At 47.4% G+C, this 21,593-nt stretch overlaps 1 protein-coding gene across 5 annotated transcripts in view; it reads left to right on the top strand.

Moving 5' to 3' along the window:
- ARHGEF5 (Rho guanine nucleotide exchange factor 5) overlaps nt 1-21,593 on the top strand; it is a 47,995-nt gene that overhangs the window by 14,710 nt on the left and 11,692 nt on the right. For 2 of the 5 annotated variants that reach the window (XM_074315220.2, XM_074315222.2), the window contains 3 exons: nt 17,298-20,460; nt 21,000-21,063; nt 21,495-21,559. In XM_074315220.2, the coding sequence (XP_074171321.2) occupies nt 17,310-20,460; nt 21,000-21,063; nt 21,495-21,559 (3,280 nt within the window). In that variant the 5' untranslated portion in view covers nt 17,298-17,309. Of the gene's footprint in view, nt 1-9,507; nt 10,111-12,323; nt 12,513-17,297; nt 20,461-20,999; nt 21,064-21,494; nt 21,560-21,593 lie in introns of those variants that run through there. The other 3 variants (XM_019710598.3, XM_088799853.1, XM_019710597.3) reach the window with 3 other exon arrangements.

The following is a 21,593-nucleotide window of genomic DNA, read 5'->3' as shown; positions in this document are numbered from 1 at the left end:
TTATAGGCCTGGGGATGTGTTAACCTTCATTCTTTTAAGTTAGATTATCTTACTGTCCATTAGATTTACCCAATTCTTGCTTTTAGTATATTCTTATGTGGTGGATAATAATAATCAAGAATATGTAGAAAGGAAAGAAATAGGGTGGGACTATAACAATTACTATAAAAATGCTGGGAATATTTATTCATTTCTATCACAGAGCAGTGGCCATTGGCTTCTCAAAAGAGTGTGCCCAACTGCTGAGCCTGTGATTCTGGAAGGCCAGGATGGTGCTGGTGTCAGGTGGGAAGACACATTAGGGTGTTGTCCTTGACAACTCTGGCAAGAGGGTGGAGAGCATGATGGACAGTAAACATTGGAAATGACAGGGATGGGAATCTGTGGGTGGTCGCTGGTTCACTTGCCGCCTGAAATTGGCACCTGAAGCATCTTTGGCATGTGGACAGGAATTGCCAACCACCAACCTGTAAGATTGTTTACTGTTTGCTGTGAGTGTCGAGTATCATTGTTAAATACGTGTTGCTGAGACAGAAACAGGAGAGTTGGAATGCCATCCCACTGGGTGAAAACATGACTATGTTTTCCCAACCAGCAGGGAAGAGTCTTACACCTTCCCTTGACCAGTATTTCTTGACCAATACTGAATAGCACTGGTTCATTTTTTGATCTTTTTTAAACCTGTGCTTCCCTCTTTCTTTGCTTTTAATTTTTTAAATCATGTTGGGCCCCAAAAAAGAGATGAATCCTTGAGCACAGGATGATTTGGTCAATAGAGTGCTGGCTCAGAGTCCAGATGTCTGAGTTCTCATCCTAGTTCCCCCACTAATTCACTGTGTGACCTTAGAAAAGTTGCTTAACTTCTCTGGCCTTCAGTTGCCTCATTTATGAAATGACAAGTTGACAGTCTTTAAGGTTCTTTCTTATTTTCCAATTTTCTGTCTCTCTGTTGGTTTCCTGACATTTCATTGTGATTTGGATTTTCACTTTTTCAAAGGACTATAGAATAAGATTAATGCAGAGAAAATGAAGTGGACTCTTAAAGATAATTGAATATCTTGGTCCTTAAGCACAGTGGGAACTCAAGAGTAACTGATGAATCAATAAATGAATTGAATATTTTAGTGCTGTAGGAACTAGGGATTGGAGAAGGCTGGCTGAAAGCTAGGGTGAAGTGCTCACTCTAAGAAAAAGGAGTTTGGTTAGCACTCTTAGATCTTCTTAAGAGTAACTTTCACTGGGAAAGAAAAAGTTCTAGCACCTGGAATAAAATTTAAATGTCTAATTCTGTTGCCCAGAATTAGACATTATTATATTAGACTGTAATAATAATTTTAATATCTAGTGTTATTGTGGTGCGATACCTGCATATTATCTTGTCTAAGTTTCATGAAAATTCTATGCATATAGTATTTTTGTTACTTTCATTTTTCAAAGAAAATAAAAAGGAAACAGAGGCACAGAGAAGGTAAGAACCTCCCTATGGTTACAAGCTAGTGTGTGAGGCAACCTGGGCTCTAATCCAGGTCGACCTGATTCCAAAAACCACACCCATAGCCATTAAGCGCATTATAGTCTTTTTCTGCCTATAGTTAAGTAAGACTCAGGAAAATCAACCCACATATTTGGAAAATCCATTTTAAGAAAAAGATAAAAGTGTAGCCAACAGAGATAGATAGATAGATAGATAGATAGATAGATAGATAGATAGATAGATAGATAGATAGATAGATGGATAGATAGTATATGTTGCATGTATGAACTAATGCACTAATGAATAAAATAGTAACATATAAATCAGCTTTTTTAATTGGCAAAAATTATCTAGAACTAAGTACAGACAAATGAATCATACACAGTAAAATAAGTGAAAACCACTAAAGAATATAATGCTATTTTATCTAAATTATCTATTCAACAGAATATTGTACAGCTGAAAAATAAACAAGGAAGCTCTTTATGTGCTGATATTATAGAACAGGGGGTGTCCAAACTGCGGCCCACGGGCCAACTGTGGCCCTCAATCCATTTTGTGATTACTCTGAAAATAAGAAAGCTGTCACTGAGTGAGAGCTGCTAACTAAGCCATCGAAGGTTCAGAATATATGAGGAACCTTTTGTTACTCACAAATTGTATATTGCAAGAAGGATTTAGAACCAAGAATACATTTCAAGATTGATTTTTTAAAGACAGCTAATAATTTCAGAACAAAAAGGCTTGTGATCAAAACCATTTATTTCCACAAGATGGTGCTATAACTTCTGCCAAGCAGGAAATTCACATTTCCTTCAGGAACTAGAAATCCAAAATATACTTCTGATGGGGACCAGATCTGCATGTGCTTTGGTGAATCTGTCAGAGAAGCACATAGGACAGAAAACGTTTCGGTGGAGGTCGATTTGGGCCCAAAGGGGGAAGGTTGTTTCAGGTAATGTTGCCTTCCACCACCTCCACACATACCTGAGCTGATGTCTCAAGTTCTCATGCTCACCTTCCAGCCCAGTCGTTTTCCAAAATGCTGCTCTTAACCACTGTCAGGTGTATGTGTGTCAGGAATGGAACCTGGGTATTTGGAGTGGCATAGAGTATCAATTATCATGGGAAATGTATCTCCCACACCTACCCACACTTTCTATCAGGGACAGCTGAAGACAGCTCTTTGGCCCACATTAATCATACTTTCCTTGAATTTCCCTGGCATTATTATTCTCACCTCTCTGTGGGCTTATTAGAGGTTGCTTTGCAGTATTATTTGACCATTTCCATCTAAATTTTCCAAGTTCTTTTGCAACAGTCCATGTCCTCATTGCCGTTGTATTATTTCTCACAACAGTGAGCATCCTAACTTGAGTATATGCGTATTAATAATATGAATGCCAACAGTCTGAAATAAGTGCTCAATAAACTTAGTTGGTGGCCTGAGTAACCGGGAGGACGCTAACCCCAATTGGCCACTGCCTAGGAGCTAGGAATGCGATCGCTAAGTCACACCCGGTCTAGAGCTGTTTGATCATCTCTGACAGGATAGGACTGAACTGTCCTTCTATCTCTGTTTCTCTTCTTAATGTTTGCTTCTCTGACTTTAATGTCTTCATTATCCTTGTCTTGAGGGAGCCACGGAGGCACGAATATTTGTATGCTAAGGGAAACAGAAGGATGTTTCTATTGAAGGGAATGGCGTCTCCCTCTCCATTCATCCTTATTCTTTCTCCATTTTTGTGTCTTTTGTCTTTGGCAGTCAAAACTGTGACACGCGTGGCTGGTCACTCCCTCTCTCTCTTGTCACCATAACCTCTCTACTCCCACAGGGAAGTAAGGCTGGTCAGTGGAACCCTAGGGGCACAGGGACAACAGGATACTCTGGGCCACTATTAGGAGTATGACTCCTGGGCAGCAACAGGAGTCTTGGCTGGATAATATGGATACAAGTGGGAGAGGGATGCTTGGACCTCAGGACAACCACTGGGGACTTTGATAGCTGCAACAGGACACTTCCAGAAATAGACATCAAGCATTTGAGAGCAGGGATAAAGCCAATGACTTTCTATTGGCAAAAGTGAAAGACAGTGTTTGACCAGTAAGGGCATTTCTACATTCAAAACAATCAGCGTGTTGTTATCAGTTTTCACCTTTTATTATGTCCATCAGAAGGAGAGCCAATGCACAAAGACCCAACTCATTCTTTCAATAAAATGAGACTTTAGTCTAAAAAATACACAAAGAAAAGGTATAATGCCTGTTTTTCAGCCTCTCTCTAAGAGAAAAGAATAAAATATATATGTAGAAAAATAGTAGAAGAAATATTTGGCTTTACGCACCCATTCAGAGGAATTCTTGGGACCCCAATTCCCTCTTCCTACCAGTATAAGATATGATATAAACTTTATGTATATATCAGTATGTATCTCTGTATGTGTATTTCTCATCTTATACCAAAAAGAATATAACATGGCTCATAAACATATATACACTCACAAAAGATAAAATTAAAGGTGGATGAAAGAAGAAAATAGGACAAAAGGAAAATAAAAAGAGAGGGAATAAGAGTTCACAAAGAAAAATGACTAAGTCTTTTAAATTCACTCTGACTGGAGAAAGTGAAAAACACGAGTGATAGCCCAACAACATTTATATAAGTTAAAAATGCATGCCCACAAACAGTATAGAGTTTTTTATTATTAAAAAATAAAGTAAATAAGCCAAACACAGGAGGCACCTTGAACAAACCAAAGGAACCAAAGATGACAGTGTGTGCCATGAAGTGAAGATTGTAATTCAACTTTCTGCACCTGCCTTCCCCAAATAAAAGTTAAACAGGTACATTATAATAAATGAAGGAAGTGTCATTACGGATATTAGCTCTAACTAGTGTGGAAGTTTGGAAGAGAGAACAGGGAAAGGCTGCCCCAAGAGAGTGACCTGAATGTTGTATCTTGAAGGATGTGTGAAAATTTGTGGAAAGTAGGGAAAGGGGAACTGTAAGAGGACGGCCAAGTCAAAGCAGAGGTTTCTAAGTCCAACCCAAACGTCAGAAGGGAAAGAATAGCGGTCATGGGCCAGAGCTCTTAAGCGACTTCTTTTTTGAGATGCAAATCTGGCCGTCACTTCCCTGCTGTCAATCCTTCAATGGCTTCCCTGCCCCTCAAGATAAAGACCCCAGTCCTTCATTTGGTCGCCTGGGCCCACAGGATCCCTGGTCTCTACTCACGTCACTGGTTTCATTTTGTGCCAGGGTGCCACTGTCCTGTCCTGGAGCTCTGAAACACTCCAGCTTTCTTTCAGTGTCTGGAATGAGCCAATGGCCTTCCTGCCTCAGTGTTTTCAAATGTTTTTCTTGCTCCTGGAACCCTCCTCCCCATCCTCTCTGCCTCGCTCATTTCTATTCATCCTTCTGAGTTCAGCTGGCGTAGTACTTCCAAACTACTGATTTCTCTAACTGTCCACATGAGGTCATTCATTCTCTTAGGTGATACACTTACCTTTTAGCACCCATTAAAATCATAAGAACATAATTATCAAGTCATCATTTGTTTAATGTCTATGTGCGGGCATAATACACCTTTATTGAGATGAAGGACCATGTGTACCATTCTCAGCCCCTCATTCCATGCCCTGCACATAATGGAAACACAATAAATGTATGTCGACTGATTAAGTGAACTAAATAATTGAGTAAGAGTGCCTTGGGAGGGTGGGGAGGAGGCGATTCTGCTTTCAGACAGGTTACCTGAAACTGTAAAATCTAAATACAAGTTGGGGTCCAGCTAAGGAATCATTGGCCCCATTCTCTCTATCAGGGGTCCACATAGTGGGATCTTGGCAGACTCATTGGGGGAATGGGATGAAAATATTAGAACTTTTCATTGTATTTATTTTTATAACTCCTATTTTAAATGTTTTTGCATAGTATAAAGAAGTACATGTCTATAGTTTATAAATAAACAAAACACACATATATTGGGGGTGCCTGCTGAAAATTCTTCAGTTGATAGGAGGTAGGATAAAAGATGTTTAGAAACCAGTGCTGTAGCTCCGAGAGTCTCCACTCTTATTAGGCACCCAGCTCGTACGGAGCTATTTCCCAATAGTTCTGCGTGATCCCACACCTACAGCTTTGAAACTCTTGGTTTGGGCCGAGGGCACATTCATAAAACTCATTGGATGGTTATGATTGAAGTTTCTGGTAAAGAACCACTGCTTTTACATCAGGGTTCCCAAATCTGCCTTTTCATCTTAATTACGTGGATGCTTAAAAACAAACAACAGCAAATGAAAAAAAAATATTTCCTTGAGATTTTACTGATTTGGCAGGTGTGGGACTGCAATAGAGCCAGAACTCCCCTAAATAGATTTCATCAGTTTCAGTCTCTTGAGAACAGGGATCATCTCCAAACACTCAAAACAAACAAACAAACAAAAAAGCAAGACAATCACGGAAAGCATCCTGCAAAGCAGGATGGGACCCTGCGGTCTCTTTCCAACTGCCTGCACTCTGCCACAGCTGTAACCACTGTGTGGAAAGACGTGGTCACCCTCAGACATTATTTACCAGACAATCTGGAAATGTACAACTGAATAAAATGCAGGGGCATATATAGATTTTCCTATGACATATGTACCCAACTTAAAAACATACCTACAGGAAAAATTTCCAGAACTGAGCCTCCTAAGCCCCGGAAAGAGTATGGTCAGGCAGCCAGATCACCAAGGGGCTGGTAGGTCATGCATGCTGCTGAGTTTGGACTTCATACTTCCAGAGATGAGGCTCCTCTAAATGTTTTCCTTCCATTTTATTGAGGTATAATTAACAAATAAAAATTGCATATAAGGTGTACAACTTGATGTTTTGATACACACACACATATACGATGGTGAAATGATCACCACAGTCAAGCCAATTAACATGTCTGTCACCTTAAAACATAGTTCCCATTAATTTTCCTTTCCTTCTCTGCCCTGTCTTCACCACGCCTCATGTTAAGCCCACACGTTTTGCTCCTCCCTCAGCAGAAGGTGTTCAGGCTTCTGTTTTTGCATGTCCCATTTCGTCTGCTGGTATGCCGTTCTCTGTCCTCCTCTCCACCAGTGAACAGAGTACTTCAGACAAATCAGCTCAAATAATCACCTTCTCCTTCAAGCCTTCTCTTACTCCCCAAGCAGTGCTCTGTCCTTTATGTCACCATTGCACTCTGTGTACATCTCAACACAATACATCACTCTCTGCTATCATTATTTGCTACTTGTGTCTCTCCTCGATTAGATTGAGAGCTCCTTGGGGGCAGAGACTTGGTTTTTGTGTATCTGGTTTCAAAAAAATGCATATTGAGTAAATGAATGAAAGAAAAAAAGTGGATGAAGCAATTAGTATTTGTACCTTGAACATTTAGGCTAGTGCCAACATGCAAAGGTTGACAAAAGAAGTTAAGGGGAAACCAAGGATGAGAACAGAAAAAATACATCCCTTGGAATGGCACTGGATAGCTAAGAACCCTAGGGCCAAGTGAGGCTGGACTTAAAGGAGAAAGATGGAGAGACCATGGTCGGTCAGGTTAAGGAAAGAACTGAGTTCAAAATCAGTTCAAAAAGTTCAAAGGTGAGTCATGGGATCAGACAAAAGGCAGAGTCAGAAAGACCAGAGCAATTTTTAAAGAACTGGCACTGGATCCAGACAGAGCTAACCAAGTGGGGGACCATGTGGCCAGTAACACGGGATGGTGTCACCAAGAGGATGTCTGGTCAGGGCAGTGACAGCCCCAGGGATAACTCTATGAGGTCCTGCTTTAAAAGAGATCACTGTAATCCCTTTATCAAAATATGGGGGTAGGATGACAGGCCTGATTAAGAAGCCCAGGCACCAAGAGCAAGCATCAAGAAATGGAAAAGAAAGAAAAAAAGAGAGAACCATAGTTTGCAACGTGAAGGGTAGAGGAAGAGCCCAGAGCTAGATTGGCTCCCACATGCACACACCCTGCAGGCAAGGGTGCTCCACGGGATGCTCTACGTGATAAGTTTTAATGTTCCGACATCTCACTACTACTTGAAAAGTCAGCCGAGCCTTGTGTGCTTAACTCTCTGGACAACAGCCCAGAGGTCATTGAATCAAGGGTGGTGATGCAACAAAACAAAAATGCTGATAGGTCAGAGCTGGTAGAACAAGAGGAGGTCAAGTCTAGGAGACCTGAGAGAGAAAACAAAGGGATAGAGAGCTACAATCAAGGAGAATCAAGTGCAGCTGGCGTGGGGCAAGGAGCAGAGCCAGGCTGGTGTGGGAGGCCGGCCCAGTACCTCTGACCACACTGCCCTCTCCTGGTAGGCAGTATGGAGCATGGCAGACATCAGCCACTGGTGCCCAGGGGTCAGGGGTTTACTAACTTTGCTCACCCTTACCCTGGACTGAGTTTGCTCTCCCAGCCTAGAAGTAGAGACACTTCTAGCTTAAACTTCTTTTTATGACTTTATGAAAAAAATGTTTCAAGTATAGTTTGTATAAGATATTTTATTAGTTTCAGGTGTACAATATAGTGATTCGACATTTTTATACCTTACAATGTGATCACCCCAGTAAATCTAGTAATCATGTCACCGTGCAAACATATCACAATATTATTGCCTATATTTCCCTTCCGCTTTTCACCCGTTCCCCCCCATCCCCTTCTCTCTGTCAACTATCCCTTCGGCCTCTGTTTCTATGAGTCTTTTTTGTTTTGTTTGTTCATTTGTTTTCTTTTTTTTTTTTTCATATTCCACACATAAGTGAAACCATATGGTATTTGTCTTTCTCTGTCTGACTTATTTCACCAAGCATAATACCCTCTAGGTCCTTCCATGTTGTTGCAAATGGTAAGATTTCATTCTTTTTAATTGCTCATAATACTCCATTGTATGTGTGTGCCACCATCTTCTTTATCCATTCACCTATCGATGGACACCTAGGTTGCTTCCATATCCTGGCCATTGTAAATAATGCTAAGTGAACTTTCTGACTTACTGCACTCCCCACTCTCATCCCCTTTCTGAACGTATGACACGTGGTAGGCCTGCTGTCTCCTACCTGAACTCCTCGTCCTGGCTTTCCCTGGGTGTTTCCCACACCTACATGGCCGCTTAGAATAGGCTGAAGGCTGCTGAACGGTGGAGGACTGAACCCCTCCGAGCAGCATGGTGGAAGTAGCACAGAAATTGAACACAGAAATGTTTCAGGACTTGATTGGAGAAGACACCATTCTGCTTTAATTATGTTGTACCCTAAAGCCCCCTTCAAAACGGGGGTAGGCATGGCCAGCCGGCATCTGCAGCAGCCAATGGGCGCAGTAATCTGCAAACAGTCTAACCCTCTAGCCATTTGAGCTTACAGGTCAGGGCATTCCTGGGAAGATTCTACTTGACTTACAGGAGCAGGGAACCCCAGGGAGTCATGAGTGGGGCTGGGGTGGTCTGACTAAAACGGACCTACCTACCTACCTAGAATCTCAGTGCCTAGGTGAGGGCTTCTTACTGCGTGTGCGCACGCGGCTGTACCACAGAACCTTCTGGCATTGTGTGAAGTCTGTGGCGAGGAATAAAGATAGACCCTCAGCTTTGCACTCGAGACCAACAGAACACAGGCTTTCCCTGAAAAAAAATCTGGAAAAAAATACAGGCATGAGAAAAACACAAGGGCCTGAGACTTAGGCTTAGATATTTCAACACAAGCACACACACACACACACACAGAGGTCCTGGGAAGAATACAGAAGGAAAACACACCCCGAGATATATAAAGATCCTAAAATGAACTCAGGGAACACATAGAGGAAAGACATGGCGTGCCGTGTTCCAGATGTCATTCCTAGGCTGTGTGAGATGGCCTTGTAGGGGGAGGCAAGGAGAGAGAGGGAGGGAGTGAGGGAGGGAGAGGGAGGGAGAGACAGAACCGCAGGACACCCGCCAGCCAGCCAGCAGGCTACACCCTTCCTCCTAAGGGAGAGACAAGGAGACATTAAGGAAGAGCAGTGAGCAGTGAGGCCTGAAGAGAAAGATGCACGTCCAAACACAGAGACTCAAACATTCAGAGACTCAGATAAGCCCGAGATAAGCACCGACGGGAGGCAGGAGATCACAGGGTCCGAGTCAGGCTCAGGTGAAGACCTGAAGAAATGCAGGGGAGAAGAAACACCCAGGCAGATTTCAGAGACACACCAGGACACGGGAGAGGCCCCTCTCTCTCCCCTCTTTGTCTCATTCCTTCTGGTCACTCCTGCCGGCCCTGTCCCCTGCCCCCTGCCCCCTGCCGCCGCCGGCCCTGGGCTCCCGCCCGGGTCACCCTCCCAGCCGGGCGCCACTTCCCTGCTCTGACGCGGGAGCTTCTTTCACACCAATGGGGCCGCGGCGCAGACAGGCCCTGCCCCTCCCCCAGGAAGGTGTGTCCCTGGTTTCCTCACCTGAAACTTCCTTGGAGAACCAGATCCCTCCCTCCCGGCCGGGCGGGGAAGGGCAGGAGCGGGTGGGGCGGCTAAGGCAGCCCAGGCCTGCGCAGGGGACGGGGACGGGGCCGGAGACGCGACGGGGCCGGCCGGCGCCTGGGACTCGGAGGGAGCTCTTGGGCCGGGACAGCATGTGACACTGCCCAGGTGGGTACCCTTCTCCCTCGCAGCTCCTGGCTCCGGCAGGCGGCTGCAGAGACCCGGTGGAGGTAAGGGAGGGACAGGAACGACCAGGAAACTAGGCCTTCACTCTGGGACCAGCCCCTGCTGGGTCCCGGGGCGCAGGCTCCGGAAATGGGGGGCTGGGCGTAGGCAGAGTTCGGGGCGTGTGACGGAGTATCCCAGTCGGGAAGAGGAGGGAAGCTGGAGGAAATGCTCTTGCCTGAAAAAGTTGCTTCCGGCCTGGTCCCCGCCTTGGAAATGGGCACCCTGCCCCCAGATGTTCCCCAGGCCAATAATAGGGCTCTTCAAAGTCAAGGTCCTGGGGAAGGCTAAGCCCTATAATAAGGAATAACTGAGACTCCCTTTGTGGACCTGTTCCCCACTTAGAGATGTTTTACTGTCTGCTCTTTCTTAACTAGGCCCCGGCTTCCTTTCCCTGAGTTTCCTGTGGATTTACACACTGTGTATGTCTAAGGCCATACCTCTCCCAGGCTAGCAAGGCTCTGAGCAAAAATGACTCCTGCCCCTCCCTCCTCCTTCCCCTTATCTGGGGAGTACTGCAGAAGCTTCAGGTCGATCACAATATTGCCTAGTGAACGTGGGGAGGCGGGGAAGGGAGCTATTTAGAGGTGGGGGTTGGGTGGGGGTGGGGCTGTAGTTCCGAGCATCATCTATAAGCAAGACTGTCCTAGGTGAGCTAATCCTGATGCCGCTTGGCTTTCAGGTTTCAGGCCCGTCTCCCCTTCCTGGATCTCTGATTCCTGAGACAGATTTGCCCTCCTGTCTACCTAGAAGTGAACTCTGGCCAGGACTCTTGTCAGAGTGAGGAGGGAGGGTGTGTCAAACAGATGAAGGAGAGCGGGTGGCTTTCATTTCTAGTTTCTTCCCTCTTTTGCTCCCCCCCATGGCATTCTAAGGCCCTGCGTCCCTGGCCTACTCCAGAAATCCCAGCTCCTAGCGACACCGCTCCTGAGGTGGCCTCTTTCTCAGACTTCCTGTTTTATCTGTACCTGGAGTGTGGAGAAAGGCCTTGCCTATGTCTTAGCAAAATGGGGGTCAGGATGGATGTCTGTCATCACCCCAGTGGGGAAGAGAGAGGGGCCAGGAGGGATGTAAAGGAATCCCTCTTATCAAAAGAACACAGTGATTGTAAATACAGTCGGATTCTTCACGATAGGGGTCCCTAGAGTGTATGGCTGCCCACAGTGTGGTCTGTCTGAGGCTTGCTATGGGATAGACAAGATGATATCATTTGCGGTGTCTGGAGTGGCCAGTCACTACGAGGTGTGGAAAGAATGGGTCACTCACAGAGTCATGGATTGAACAAGAGCAGTGTTACCCAAGTGTCAGTGGTGTAGCCCCAAACAGGTGGCTGACAGCATCTGTGAGCTGTGGATCCGGAAAGTCACTTGCCGTATCTGGAGTGAACGGGGCTGGCCATTCAGAGTGTGTGCAAGGTGGGCGAGAACAGAGTCACCCTCAGGTCTATGCTAAGAACGCACACAGGTCACTCCCACTCACATGATCTGTGTGGGTGGCAGCCGGGCCACAGTGGGCTTGTGGAGTATCTGTCAGCATTGCCACTAGGGACATTCTGTGTAAGCCCATCTGGGCTACAGGGCAGCGAATGAGGTGGTATTTTCAGACGTTAGGGAATAGATATGAGATGTGTGTTACATTTTCTCTGGGATGGAGGGTAGGACTTTCCTAAAGTGGACAGAACACAGGTCTTCACAGCGAGTGGTCCAGATCGCTACTCTTATTTTTAAATCTTTGTAGCGTTGGGGCAATAATGTCAAACAGTGAATAAAGGCATACATCTATGTGGTATTCTTATTTTCTAAATCAAAATGAGAACCTGTCTTTTGACTTTGGGGGTATTTTCTTAAGATAAGCAGCAGTATAGACGACATAGTATAAATGCAGAAGTGTTGTCATCTCAAGGAGCATTTCAGTGATTTGTGGTGTAAATCAGAATTTTAAAAACTGACGCTGCTCGGAAATCCAGGAAGCATGGTTCTCAACGTTCAACATGGGTTCGAAGAAGAAGCAGTGTGATGGAGGTGGGGGTTGCCTGGGGAGGGGGGATATGTTTGAAATACGATTTTATGTCTGGAGACTCGAAATGGACAAGAGCTAAGGTTTGGGGGCTCCAAGGGAGAAACTAAGCTCTGTCACACACTGCGTCAATGGGGTGACTTGGAGCTTTGTGTTGAACACAGTTGCGTGAGGAACTGGATCAGCAGATGCACAATGTCTCTGGCCCGTCTGATGCGCGTCTCTCTGCATGTGCTCAGCTAGTGATTATTCACTCCCAGTGGAGCAGGAGCTAAGAGGCAACGCTGCGTACTGAGCAATGCCCGAAAGTCTCTCTCCTGTGTCTTTATGTGAGTAAAACCACGTTTTACAGATTTCCTTTTTAGCTTTGTCACGTGCTAGGTGTGTGGTGCCTGACTGTGATCAGATCACTGGGACCATCAAGTGAAGGGACATGGTGACTGAGCCGGTGACCACTGACATTGCCAAATGGGTAAAGACTGTTAGAAGTAGTGTCAGTGGGGTTGCAGGAGACAGCCATGATTGGGTCACTAGAAGGGAACTGAAGATGTCTGTCTGTGGAGCATGTGTGTGTGTGTGTGTGTGTGTGTGTGTATTGCCTAAATATAGCAGAAACATGCTTATATATTTAGAGACTGCTTGTTTTGATGACAGGACGGTGTATATATAGGGCCAGGAGAACACACATGTGGGTGAGGGGAGACTACAGATTTAGTTACCCAGTCTCCTCAGACAAGTAGGAGCCAAGTTTCAGGAAATGTTTACAGTGAGCAAGTATATTATTTAACGTGTGGTCGAGAGAACAGGGTCACATCATAGTATCATCTGTAATGATGATAGTGTTTTGTCCTTAGGGCTAGATACAGGGAACAGGTCGCACAGTGTGTCAATTAACTGGAAAAGGACATAAAAGTCCTTCTATACAAGTATGCATATGTTAGACACGGCTCTTTACTCCATAGAGATGGTATCTGGGTCTATGAGGTGGCCAGGAACTTGTCACATACTCCATCTGCAGGGTGGCTAGCCATCTGCCTGTTTGGTTATGCTGGGCGCTATTGCATAGAAACTGCAAGGGTGGCTCCTGTGTGTGTGTGTGTGTGTGTGTGTGTGTGTGTGTGTGTAGATGTGTGCTCAAGCATGTGTGCCTCTGCAGTATCTCAGGCCTGTAGGCATTTTGGGGGGTGGGCTGCCACTTCAAGCCTCGACCAGACAGGAAGGGTCCAGGTCCAGGTTATAGCTGTTGATTCCATGGCCCCCTGGAGTCTTCTCTAGGCTTGTGACCTGCCAGCTTTCTTACCCATGGACTTCTGGTTGCTTACAGGTGACTTAAGTCAGGAGACCTTGATTGGAGTTCACCTGTACCATTTACTTAAGAAATACGAGCAAGTGTCCAGGTTATCTAACTTTCAGTTTCCTCAGCTGTGTCCTAAGCAAAGTTGTCTGTGTGTCTCTAAAGGACCTTCCAGCTGTGAGACCTAGATGTCTTTCTTACACGTTCTCTCTCATCAGCAATAATTACACTCCTTAACATTTCTATGACCCTTAATTTAACAATGTACTTTTTAAATCTTCATTAGAATTCCTTGCAAAGAAAATATTTTATCCCCTTTATAAAGATAAGAAAATGGATGTTCAAATAAATGATTTCTACAGTTGTCTTAAATTAGCCAGATACAAAAAAGGCAGAACTAGAAACTGAACAACACTTCTAGCTTGGCATTCTTCCTTCATTCATTCGTGCGATAAATCTTTGTTGAGGGCCAACTAAACTTCAGGCAGCGGGGACTGAGCAGTTAATACGGCAGTGTTTGTGCTCTCATGAAGCTCATGGTCTAGCCCAGGAAAGAGACATTAAGTATATAATTCCAAGTGCAATGAATATGAGCAACATAAAGGGTTGTGTGGGAACCACAGGAGAAGAGCATTCCAGGCAGAAGAGCAGCGCACGTGAGGCCTGCAGGAGAGAGAGGGGGGCTTGAGCTAAAGGACGGAAAGCCAGTGGGTGCTGACAGGTGACGGGGCTGCTGGGGAGGCAGGTGGAGGCCAGGCTGTGGAGGGAATGCAACTCCTGCTGAATATTTGGGTTTTGCCCCAATGGCAACCAGAGGCTACTGAAGAATTTAAACCAGAAGTAGAGTTTGAAGGATCACGCAGGGACTGGGTAGAGAATGCCTTGGAAAAAGGACAAGAAGAGCTGCATGAAGGCCTGTGGCCAGGCTGTGCCCAGGTGCAGTGGCCTGGGGGAGAGAGGACAGCAGGCTGTACCTGGGTCTAGCAGCGGAGATGGGGGAAGGAGAGAGACTGAGGAGGTGCGGTCAGTAGGACTAGATTAGATACGGGGAGTGTGGGCGAGGAGGGAAACAGTCTTATTCTGTAATGGAAAAGTATTTACTGAGCACCCAGTATGGGCCAGGGACTGAGCTACATGTAGACACTTGAGCAAGACAGATGTGATTCTTTTTTTTTTTTTTTTCCCTAATTTTTTTTTATTAGTTTCAGGTACACAAGACAAAGTAATACTTAGACGTTTATCATTTATATCCCTCACACTGTGTGAACCCCCCCCCATCCACTATCCCTCTGACATCGCACACAGCCATTACATTTCCACTGTCTCTATTCCTAATGCCGTACGCCGCTTCTTATAAGTATATATATATATATATATATATATATATATATATATATATATATTTATAGTTGGCATTCATTATTGTTCAGCTTCAGGTGTACAGTGCAGAGATCAGGCATCTACATCATCCCTGAGGTGGTCTCCCAAATGCGACCATCAGATACCCTACAAAATCTTCACAACATTATTGATTAAATTCCCCAAATTAATTTTCAAAATCCCGTGGCCATCTTGTGGTTACCGACTATTTTCTAATCCCCTCACCTTCCCCCTTATCCCCACCCCCTCCCATCTAGCAACCCTCTGTTTTTCCTCCATTTCTCCAAAACTGTTTCTGATTAGTTCATTCACTTATTCTTTTCTTTAGATTCCACATATAAGTGAGATCATATGGTATTTGTCTTTCTCTGTCTGACTTATTTCACTTAGCATAATGTTCTCTAGGTCCATCCAGGTTGTTGCAAATGGTAAGATTTCTTTCTTTTTTACGGCTGCGTAATACTCCATTGTATAAATGCACCACAGTTTCTTAATCCAGTCATCTAGTGATGGGCATTTCGGTTGTTTCCATGTCTTGGCTATTGTGTATAGTGCTGCAATAAACATAGGAGTGCATAACGATTTTTGAATTAGAGTTTTGGATTTCTCCGGATAGATACCTAGGAGTGGGATTGCTGGATCATAACGTAGTTCCATTTTCAGATTTTTGAGATACCTCCATACTGTTTTCCATAATGGCTGCACCAATCTGCAATCCCACCAACAGCACCAGCGTTCCCTTTTCTCCACATCCACGCCAGCACTTGTTGTTTGTTGATTTATTGATGATAGCCATCCTGACTGGGGTGAGGTGGTATCTCATTGTGGTTTTTATTTGCATTTCTCTGATGGTTAGAGAGGTTGAGCATTTCTTTATATGTCTGTTTGCCAGACAGATGTAATCCTTGATCTCGTGAAACTTACCACCTATTTCAGATAGATGATAAATCAAAATACGGAATTATATAGCTATCATTATGTAAATGCTGCAGAGGGGACGGAAAGTGAACTATCGTCGATAAGCGTGAGAAAGAGGAGTACAGTAACCTCGTTAGAGGATTGGGGAAAGCGTGAGGGGTTAAACTCAGAAAACGTAGTCTCACAAATAACAAGAAAGAGTATTTCTAATGTCAGGAGTGTCCGATGCTGACAGGAACCTCTGCGGTAAGGGTCCAGAGTGTCCCCTTGGGAGTTAACACGTTGCGTCCGGCGGGGTTTAAATCCCTCGTGAAGATTCTCGTGATCCGTACGCAACGTGTTAACAACTTGAGGATCCGAGGGGAAGTGAGCCGAATGGGGCTGTTAAAGTTGGGTGGAAGGTAGGTGAGATGTAGGGATAAGAAGACAGCAGGTATGAACCAGTCCTTCCTCAAGTTAGAAAGACGGGAAAGACGTGCGCATGGTAAATGCTGGTGGGACGATTGTACCAGAGGTGGAGTGTGAGACAGCTCACCCACAGCTGAGATCCCTGACAAGGCAGGCCAGAGAAGGCGGCACTCAGCGAGCAGGGACACCTCTCCCACTGTCACAGGAGACAAGACGGAAAGAGCAAAGTGCAGGTTGCTCTGACATGCCCGCAGCTCCATTGGTTTTCAAGTACGTAAGTACTTTGCAAAGCGGGAGATGAAGTATTCTGCTAGAAGTGAGAGAAGAGGTGGGCAGCAATGAGAGCAGTTCACAAGGTTGTTGGAGAGATGGGGAGAGTAAGATAATGCGGGTCACGGTTTTATGGACCTACCTGAAACAGGTAACCACTGTGTCTGCTGAGCTTCTAATCTAATAAGTCATTCTACTTTACAACAGCTGCCTGTGTCATTGAAAACAAAATTGTTAATTAGTTACAGGCTCTATTAGACACTGGAAAATAAGATGAGTGAAATCCAGACCCTGTGTAAAGACGATTATACTACACGTTAGTACATCAGGCATAGGCTGTAATGGCCGGATTTATTTTAATCCCGTCAGCCCCTTGGGAGGAAGATCTCCCATCAGACACTGCTTCTCTGGTCTGTGAGACCTAGGGTGTGTCACTCACAGTGTCTGGGAGTTCTGTGGGACTGAGTCACTCTTGGTGACCAGAGAGTAGACGGGGACAGACAATATGACATAATACCATCTGGAGAGTAATGACCCCTGGGAGCACCTGGTATCTGACAGCGAGGGTCCCATGTAATCTGTCCCCCCACAAGACTGCAGGTCTGGAGGACACAGTCTTTGTCTCATTCACTACTGAATGCCCCGCACTTAAAAGTCCACATATCGATATTTATTAAATGAATTAATAAGTGACAGGTTTTATAGAAGCAGTTGCTTTTTTTGTGGAGTGCCTTTTGTCTCAATGCATGACAGTAGACCAGCTGTCCTACTCTTGTTCTTCCGGGTCTGCCCGTGTGACAGGTAAAAGCGCAAGAGCTGACGGAATCTTTCTCTTCTTCCTTAGGACTCAGCCCCGATGGAGGCTGAGGAGCCCCCGCATGCAGCACCGACTGCCGTTCCTGCCATAGCGGAATGCGGTGTCATCCCTGAAGCTCTCATGAGAAGTGGCCAGACCCCCGCCGTGGGGCTCGAGGGTCACGAAGGCCAGGACCCATCCTATAAGTGGGCAGAGGGACGCCGACTCTTGGAGACCCAGCAGAGAGATTTAAGAGATGTGAATGACGGTGCACCTGACAGGATGACCTCTTTCCCCAAGGATGCTCCTGCAGATGTGGAGACCGACCAGGAAAACCTTATGGCTGAGGCCTGGGACACTCCAGAGTGCCAGGAGGCAGTGCCCCAGAGCCCAGCAGATGGACAGGCAAAGGCATTGGCTTCCCCAGAGCTCTGGGCCTGCCCTGTCCAGGGTGACCATCTGGACCAGGTCCCAGTGTCCAGTGAGTTGGGCAGTGGAGTGGAGCTGGGATTTAGACCAGGACTCGCTTCCGTGATGCTGGGGACTGGACAAGCAGAAGAGAAGGAGGAAAGTTCTCCAGACGCCTCTGCTCAGACTCCGTGCTTGCCTTTCTGTGAAGAGCACCCTGCAGAGACCAACCCCCTGCAGGATTCTGAAAGTGGGACCAGCAGGCAGGGGGAGGAGCTGCAGTCTATGGGGGGGCAGGGAAGTCCAGGGAAAGGAGGGCTTGTGTGTCCCCAGGAGGCCGAGGGGCTGCAGGAGCAGAGACAAGAGGAAGTGGGCTTTCCAGGGGGAGGAGCCGTGGGGGAGCCCATTTGTTCTGATGGGCTTTTAGGGGAGCAGGAGCAGGTGGGAACACAGGTTAATAGCATAGAGGGAGAACAGAGGCAGAGACAGGGTCAAATACAAGGTGATGTGATGCCTGCAAAACCAGGAGGAAGAGACGGGCTTACTGGGGCGTTGGGAGGTCTGAATTATGAAGAGTGGGAGAGGAGGACGCAGGGCCACGAAGGTCTAGAACAGAGGGAACAGAGGAAGAGGGAGTATAGGGGGCCAGGAGAGAGGAGGGTGGACGCGCAGCATGAGAAGCAAAGCTTAGCGGGGAAATCTCTGAATGGAACTAGAAGGCAAGAACCTCAGGGTCCACAGGGGAAAGGGATGCCAGAGGAGGGACCAGAAAACTGGGATGGGGCCCCGCTGGGGGGCATGGGAGGAGACAGGAGCACAGGCCACGGGGAAGAGTGTGACGGTTGTCCCACACCGGCTCTGGTAGCCCCCGAGGTCTCTCCTCCTTGGAACTTGTTTCCAGATGCCTGTAGTGCTCTGGCCAGGATTCCTGGGACTCAAATAGAGCCGAGGGCTGAGGATCTATCCCCTGTAGCTCTGAATCCTACCCTGGAGCCAGCAGGACGGTCCCGTCAGCCCATTTCTTTGCCGAGCTCCCTTCCCACTGGGGAGTCACCTGACCACGAAACAGCTCAGGACAGCGACCCGGAGGGAGCCGAGTTAGGGAAGGAGGCAGAGTCCAGCTGGGGGACTGAGGTGGTCTCTGGCCGTACATCCGTGACTCCTCCAGGGACGCTAGACTCAGCTCCTCCCAGTCCTGCTGAAGTTGGCCTCAGCACAACCGTCTCGTCATCGGCCAGTGCCCCTGTTGCCATTCCCAGGAAGAAGCCCTCTCTTGCTGCATGTTCTCCGGAAACCCCAGGAGCCTTTCTCTTGACTGAAAACCCGTCTCCTTGTGGGACTCCTGAGAGTCTCCATGGCTTCCCCTCTGCAGAAGCCAGCATGGACCCGTGTGGCAGCTTGGACGGGGCCAGCCCTCTGAGCTCCCTAGCCAACTGCGCAGGGTCTGCCCAGCACCTGAGGAGCAATTCCTTCCCGGGTTCTCACAGGACAGAGCTGACTCCGGACCTGGAAGGAATATCACTTTCCTTCTCGCATTCAGAGTTACCCCAGAGGCCCCCCAAACCTGCCATCTATGGCTCTGTGACCCCAAGAAGGTACAGGAAGAGCAGTAGGGACTGCAGCAGCATTCCAGAATCCCCTACTTCATTGTCCAGTCTGGGGCAGGGCTCTCCAGAATTTCCCTTAATTCCAGGGAGCCCCAGCAGCCCCCGCAGCAGCCAGCTCTGGGGCTCCCCACATAACTCATCCTTTGCCCCAGGCTCTCCTGCCTATGGCTCTTCGCCCCCCCTTGTCTTTGTAGATGGGCAGGCCCATGAACCTCCGCCCCCTCCGCCCCCACAGAAGAGGCACGTCTACCCCGCCATGGTGGAGAGAGACGGCCATATCCGTGCAGTGGTCCCCACACTGAGGCAGTGTAGCTATCCTCCTCCACTGGCCCTAAGTTCAGGGCAACGTGGCTCCCCCAGAGGCTCATTTCCCGAAGTTCCTGACCCCCTTGTGGCAAGGCAGTACCGACCTCTGCCCTCTACCCCGGACAACCCTCACCATCCTCAGACCTCTTCCTCCCCAAGGTCAAGGTACAACAAACCATTACCCCCAACTCCTGACTTGTCCCAGCCGCACCGTTCTCCTGTTTCTTCTGATAGTAGCCCAAGAATCTACAGGCCTCTCCCCCCTGTCCCTATCATAGACCCTCTCTCCGAACCACCCCCTTTACCCCCCAAGTCCAGGGAGAGGGACAGGAGCATTCAGGGAGGACCCATGAATTCAGGGGCTCATGCTAAGCCAAGGCCTGTTTGTCAAGGGTGGGTGGTGTCCACTCCCCATTCTGCTGGACGTACCTCCTGGCCTCCTGCCACGGGCAGAGCAACAGACTCTTTGGCTTCCACCAGTAGGAGGAAGAGTGAAGTGCCCCCTGGCATGGCTTTCAGCAACGTGACGACCCTTCTAAATCCCTCTTCCCCAACCACCCCCTGGACTCTGGAGTTCCAGGGACTGCCCTCTGAAGCAGGCCTCTCAGAAGAGTCTGAGGCCCGTGCTGGCGGATCTTTGAGAAGAACAGTTCAGAAAGGAGCCAGCAGCCTGAGGGGTTCAGATCCCGGTGGAGAAAGGCAGCCTGAAAAACCCAGCCATCCCCATCTGGAGAAGGCGTCCAGCTGGCCCCACCGACGGGACTCAGGGAGACCGCCGGAGGGCAGCGGTGGACAGCCTGCCGTCTCTGGTGACGGCTCGAATAAGCAGAAGGGCTGGCATCGGCAGGGCCTGCGCAGACCCTCCATCTTGCCCATGGTGGGCTCTTCAGGTGAGTGAGGCTTTGCCGTCAGACCAGGCTTTCTCTAGCTCTTACCACCTCATTCATCTTCTGTCCCCAGGGCTCCTGTGATGTGGGTCTCCCTGCTGGCTTCGCTCCCCCATACATCCAACCCCAGCACAGAGGCAAGCACTTGAAAGCCTCTCTGAACTCACTGATCCTCTCCTTCTCCTTCCTCTCAGTCACCATCTGTCACCCAACCATGGTGTTCTTCTATTGTGTATCTTTTTCCCAGGGTGGTTTCGGACCCCCCTCCCCACCACTTTCCAGTTACCAACACCTAGTTGCCCTCCTAGTAGGACAAAGACATCCTCTACTTGTCCATCCCTCTACTTGTGACACGAGGGATGGGTTCATATCTGACGCGTGTCCTCAAAGGATTCCGACTTTGGAACTTCCTCCCTTTCCACCTGCCCGACTACCCCCAACCCTGCCCCTGATGCCTGTAGCTCCCACTCTAGGTGTTTGTTACCTTCTTTGGCTATCTCTGAATGCCCCTCTGACACCTCAGTTGCTTCACCTATTTCCAGTTTCAGATACAAGAGGTCCAGCCCTGGAAAAATCCTCTGGCTCTTCAGACACCATTGTTTTTCGGTGAGTTACCCTCTTTCCCAAGAGACACACCTGTACTCTCTTTTCTTAGGATACTGAGATTTCCATTAGTTGACGAGTGTTCTGGGGCCCTGTCTCTTCCAGGAGTAAGGAGGGGAAGAGACAGACACCAGGATTCCAGGGTAGGGATATCTTGGGTCTACCTGGTTTTGTCAGCTGAGTCCTTATTTCCCATCCTCTGAGGCCTTCGGCCATGAACTAAACCCCCTGTAAAAACACCTTCAACATGACCTCCAAGAAAGCTCCAAACTACCCCACAGCGGGTCAGACTACCACTTGCCTATCCAGGGGTCTTAGCCCTGACCTCCCAAGCACATGTCCCAGAGGTTAGAGACTACATCATCTACAGTCAACTTGGGCTGCTTCGTATGTACTGGCCGCCAAGCACCCCTGGGGCCTTCTTTACTTCACAGGGAGAAAAAACCAAAGGAAGTGATGGGAGGCTTTTCAAGACGCTGCTCGAAGCTCATCAACTCCTGTGAGTACCTTGAAACAGAACTGGAGACCTACTG

Source organism: Rhinolophus sinicus, chromosome 8 (genome assembly GCF_057876585.1).
Source record: "Rhinolophus sinicus isolate RSI-liver-muscle chromosome 8, RSI-T2T, whole genome shotgun sequence".
In the NCBI taxonomy this organism is placed as follows: Eukaryota; Metazoa; Chordata; class Mammalia; order Chiroptera; family Rhinolophidae; genus Rhinolophus; species Rhinolophus sinicus.
The sequence above is the reverse complement of the archived record's forward strand: the minus strand, read 5'-3'. Positions and strand labels throughout refer to the sequence as shown.